Raw genomic sequence first — 4,991 nt, 5'->3', positions numbered from 1 at the left:
GAACGCGGGCGCGGGCGTCGCCGCGGCCGCGGGCGCCGCGGCGGCGGCCGGCGGCGGCGTCGCCGCGCGCGGCGGCGCGGCCTCGGGCGTGACGACGCGGCGGAGCTCGCGGAGCTCGCCGCGCCGCATCTCGACGGCGTCGCCGCCGTCGACGGGCGACAGCGTGAGCGCGTCGCCCGCGGCGCCGACGACCGTCGCGCGCTTGACGTCCGAGAGCCCCGGCGCCCACGTCTCCGCGTCGAGCTCGGGCATGCGGAACTCGAGCACGGCGCCCGCGGCGATGGCCTCGCCCTCGCCGACGGCCACCGTGTCCGCCGACGGCGCGGGCGCGGGCGCGGGCGCCGCCGGCGCCAGCACGTGGTAGTCGACCTTGCAGCGCTTGAACGTCGGCTCCTCGGCGGCCGCCGGCGCGTCGCCGAAGAAGCCGCCGGCCCCGGGGGCGAGCGCCGCGCGCGCCGGCGCCGGCGCCGTCGGCCGCCCGCGGCCGAGGCCCCGCAGCGGCGGCGCCGGCGCGGGCGCCGCGGCCTCCTCGTCCGACGACTCCTCGTCCGACGACGCCGCGGCGGCCGCCGCGGGCTTTTCCGTCTTTTGCTCCTCCTCCTCCTCGTCCGAGCTCGAGTCCGACGACTCCTCCTCGGCGGCCGCGGGCTTCTCCGTCTTTTTCTCGTCCTCCTCGTCGTCGGAGTCGGAGTCCGACGACTCCTCCTCGGCGGCCGCGGGCTTCTCCGTCTTTTTCTCCTCGTCGTCGTCGTCGGAGTCGGAGTCCGACGACTCCTCCTCGGCGGCCGCGGGCTTCTTCGCCGCTTCCTCCTCCTCCTCGTCGGAGTCGGAGTCCGACGACTCCTCCTCGGCGGCCGCGGGCTTCTCCGTCTTTTTCTCCTCGTCGTCGGATTCCGAATCCGACGAGTCCGCCGCGGCCTCCGACGTCGGATTCTTCTCCTCCTCCTCGTCCTCGTCCGACTCCTCGTCGGACGACTCCGCCGCCGCCTCCGCGGCGGGCGTCGCCTCGTCCTCGTCCTCGTCCGACTCCTCGTCGGACGACTCCGCCGCCGCGGGCTTCGCCGCCTCCTCCTCGTCGTCGGACGACTCCGCCGCCGCCTCCTCCTCCTCGTCGGACGAGTCCGAGCCCGCCGCGGCGGACGCGTCGGCGTCGACGGCGGCCTCGATGGCTTCGGCGCCGGCGGCCGCCGCGGCCTCCGTCGTGATCTCGACCTCGAGCGCGTCCTCCGTCGTCGTCACGGCGACCTCGATCTTGTCCACGGACGCCTCCTCGTCGCCGTCGGCGCCGGGGTACTCCTGCGTCTCCTGCGTCGCCGTCGGCTCGTCCGCCGGCGCCTCCGCCAGCGCCGCGGCGTCGACGCGCGCCTTCTTCGCGGGCTGCGCCTCCGACGCCGCCGAGGACTCGCTCGCCGTGTCGTCGCCGGCCTTGCCCTTGCGGTTGCGGTTGCGCTTCCGCTTCGCGTGCTTGACGCCGCCGCGCTCGCGCGGCGCGGGCGCCGCGGCCGCCGGCGCCTCGACCGCGGCGTCGAGCTGGTCGCCGTCGTGGAGCACGCCCACGGGCAGGCTCTCGTGCACGAGCGCGCCGTCGAGGGACAGCGTGATCTTCCGGGCGTCGATGCCCAGGATGCGCGCCACCGTCGTGCACAGCGAGCCGACCGTCGCGTCGGCGGCCGCCGGCACCGGCAGCAGCAGCGACGCGCCGTTGAAGGTCGACGCCGTGGCGGCGTCGCGGACCGTCACGCGCACGCGCTGCAGGGCCTGCTGCATGGCCATCATCGTTTTGGTCGCCCGACGCTGCCGAGGCGAGGCGCGCGCGCGAACTTCCTCCGCCATCGCTAATCGCGTCTGTGTTAGCAACCGCAGCGAGTCACTGTTTACGGCACGCAGCCCGAGATGCCGCGCTGCTCCATCGACGGCCACATCCACCTCGAATGGCACAATGTTTTCATCCACGACCGCATCTACCTCGTACTTCTGTGCGGTAGTGCATGAAAACATTGTACCTCAACGAGAACGCCACCTCATACCGTGCCTTCCTGAATCAAGCCGCCTTGACAATCACAGCAGCAGGGTGACTTTCGTCCGTCCATCCACAGTGGCATTCTAATCCGCGACCGTCCGCCCCGGAGCCCCGCGACGCCCCGCGAGCCCCCCGCGCCAGCCCCTGGGCCCGCCGCAGCCCCCCCGCCGAAGAAACGCGACTTTCGGGGCAGCCGCAGCCCGCCGCGCGCCGCTACTTCACCATGGCCTCTTCTTCGCCCGGCACGGCCCACTCGGCCCTCACGGCGATCCTGAGCCTCTCGGACGGGTCGGCGCCGGCGGGCGGGTCGAAGATGAAGCGGCTCCAGGCCCCGGCGGCGGGCCGGGGCTCGAAGATGAAGCGCCTCAAGGGCTCGGGCCCGACACCGACGGCGGCCGCGGCCGCGCCGGCGCCCGCGGAGATCCGCGCGGACGACGCCCCGGAGCTCCGCGAGCTGCGCAACGAGCTCCTGAGCCTCTGCGACTCCTACGGCCGGGACCGGGCGCCGGACGCGGCGCCGCCGGCGGCCGAGGGCGAGCTCGCGGGCTCCGAGGGCGACGAGGACGGCGACGACGACGACGACGACGAGCCCGGGCCCGGGGCCACGGCGAGCAAGTACACGGGCGTCTGCTACCGCACGGACGGCAACAAGGCCACGCCCTGGCTCGCGCGCATCACCCAGGGCGGCGTGCACACGAATCTGGGCGTCTACGCGACGCCCGAGGAGGCCGCGCGCGTCTACGACGACCGCGCGCGCGAGCTCGGCCGCCCCGTCAACTTCCCCCGGCCCGGCGAGCTCCTCACGCTCAAGAAGCGCACGGTCAAGCGCAAGCCCCGCGGGCCCACGCGCCTCGAGCGCGAGCTCGGCCTCCAGCGCGACGCGGCCCGCGGCGACGCGGCCGCGCTCCGCGGCGACCGCGACGCGGCCCGCGGCGACGTCGCCATGCTCGTCGCCACGCTCCGCGCCGAGCGCGAGACCACGCGCCTCGAGCGCGACACGCTCCGCGCGGAGCGCGACGCCGCCCGCAGCGAGCGCGACGCGCTCCGCGCGGACCGCGACGCGCTCCGCGGCCAGCACGCGGCCCTCGCCGCCCTCAAGGACGAGCTCCTCGCCAAGCTCGGGCCCGTGGACGCCTAGCCGCGCGCGGGGCGCGCGGGGGGGCGCGAGCGCTCACGAGAGCGCTCACGAGAGCCGTCTGCCTAAGGCAAAGTCGATCGAACGCGTCGCCGATCCCAGTGGAGAGCTCCGACAAGAACCCGCCGTCGTGCGCATCCAGCATGACTACGCTCGGGAAGAAGCTCGTGGAGAAGAACTCCGTCAACGAGGGTGACTTTGTGACGGAGAATGTCTGGGAGGACGTTGTGACGGCCCCAAGTGAGGCGGAATCGAGCACACCTCTCACTTGCGAGCCAAAGAAGAAGCGCGTGAAGACGACGGCGTCTCGCAAGACTCAGGCCCCGGCCCATCTGCAGCGCCCGGAGGAACCTTTGAGAGATGAGCCGCCCACGGTGGTGCCGACCGCGGGCGACGGCGCAGACCGCGACGACGACACGGTCGGATACGAGGACGAGGCGCCGCCGCGCGCGGCGCCCTCGCTCCTCGCGAGCTTCGACGCGGCCGCGGCCTCGTCGTCCGAGGACGAAGAGGAGGAAGAGACCTCTGGCCAACGGCCTAAGAGCCAGTACCGCGGTGTGTGCGCGTCGGGTAGTAGCGCAAAGCCGTGGCGCGCGACCCTCAAGGTCGATGGAAAACCGGTCAATCTCGGCAGCCACGCGACGGAGGAGGAGGCTGCGCGCGTCTATGACAAGTACATCCGGGAGCACAATCTTCTTGGCACTAATCGCCGAAAGCTGAACTTCCCGCTGCCCGGAGAAGAAGAGGCGAAGAAGCCCCCGGAGAAGCCGCACGCGCGCCCCGGGTCGTCGACCAAGCCCGCTGCGCACAAAAAGCCGTCGGTTACGGAGCAGCTCGCCACCGCGCGGTCGGAGCGCGACGCCGTCCGCCTGGAGCGCGACATGCTCCGCGCGGGCCGCGAGACCGTCGCCTCGGAACGGGACGCGCTCCGCGCGGAGCGCGACGCGCTGCGCTCGGAGCGGGACGCCGCGTGCTCGGAGCGGGACGTGCTGCAAATCCAGCTCACTTGTATGACGAGCTTCAAGGACCAGCTCCTCGCGAAGCTCGCGCCCGCGTAGGCCCCGCCATCGAATTGCCGGGGCATCCGCGATAGGCTTCCCGGAAGCCGCAAGAAGAACAAACTCAGCCCGCAAATAAACCCAATTACTCCATATCCTGGGTCGCGACAAGCCGATCAGAGACAAGCACAGAGAAGGCGTCGGAGAGCTATTGAGCCGATTGTTGAACCAATAATGACCTCGCTCTGAGCTCTCTCAGACGCACGCCGGACGCCTCGACCGCAAACCATTCGTCGACATGACACGCACCGAGAAGCTCGAGGAGGAAACCTTTGTCGATGGATTTCTCGTGACGGAGCACGCCCAACCGAAGAAACGGGCGAAGACCACGGCGTCGCCCAAGACGTGTGCGCCGCGGGACGCGTCGCCGGCAAAATCGGCGGACGATTCGTCGGAGAAAGTGCCCCGCGCGCGCGACGGCGCGGACCGCGACGACGACGCGGTCGGATACGAGGACGAGGCGCCGCCGCGCGCCGCGCCCTCGCTCCTCGCGAGCTTCGACGCGGCCGCGGCCTCGTCATCCGAGGACGAAGAGGAGGAGGAGACCTCTGGTCAATGGCCTAAGAGCCAGTACCACGGTGTGACCACAACGGGTAATAGTAGCAAAAACCCGTGGCGAGCGACCACCAGGATCCGTGGAAAACCGGTCAATCTCGGCAGCCACGCGACGGAGGAGGAAGCGGCGCGCGTCTATGACAAGTACCTCCGGGAGCACAATCTTGTTGGCACTGATCATCGCCGAAAGCTGAACTTCCCGCTCCCCGGAGAAGAAGAGGCG

The 4,991-nt window shown here is 71.7% G+C and overlaps 1 protein-coding gene across 1 annotated transcript in view; it reads left to right on the top strand.

Moving 5' to 3' along the window:
* AURANDRAFT_60583 (hypothetical protein) overlaps window positions 1-4,213 on the top strand; it is a gene marked incomplete at both ends in the record, with an annotated part of 13,033 nt that extends 8,820 nt beyond the window's left edge. The window contains 2 exons of the mRNA XM_009034467.1: window positions 2,214-3,146; window positions 3,761-4,213. Of these exons, the coding sequence (XP_009032715.1) occupies window positions 2,214-3,146; window positions 3,761-4,213 (1,386 nt within the window). The remainder of the gene's footprint in view (window positions 1-2,213; window positions 3,147-3,760) is intronic.
* Between the last annotated feature and the right edge of the window lie 778 nt (window positions 4,214-4,991).

Source organism: Aureococcus anophagefferens (genome assembly GCF_000186865.1).
Source record: "Aureococcus anophagefferens unplaced genomic scaffold AURANscaffold_1, whole genome shotgun sequence".
NCBI lineage: Eukaryota > Pelagophyceae > Pelagomonadales > Pelagomonadaceae > Aureococcus > Aureococcus anophagefferens.
The sequence above is the reverse complement of the archived record's forward strand: the minus strand, read 5'-3'. Positions and strand labels throughout refer to the sequence as shown.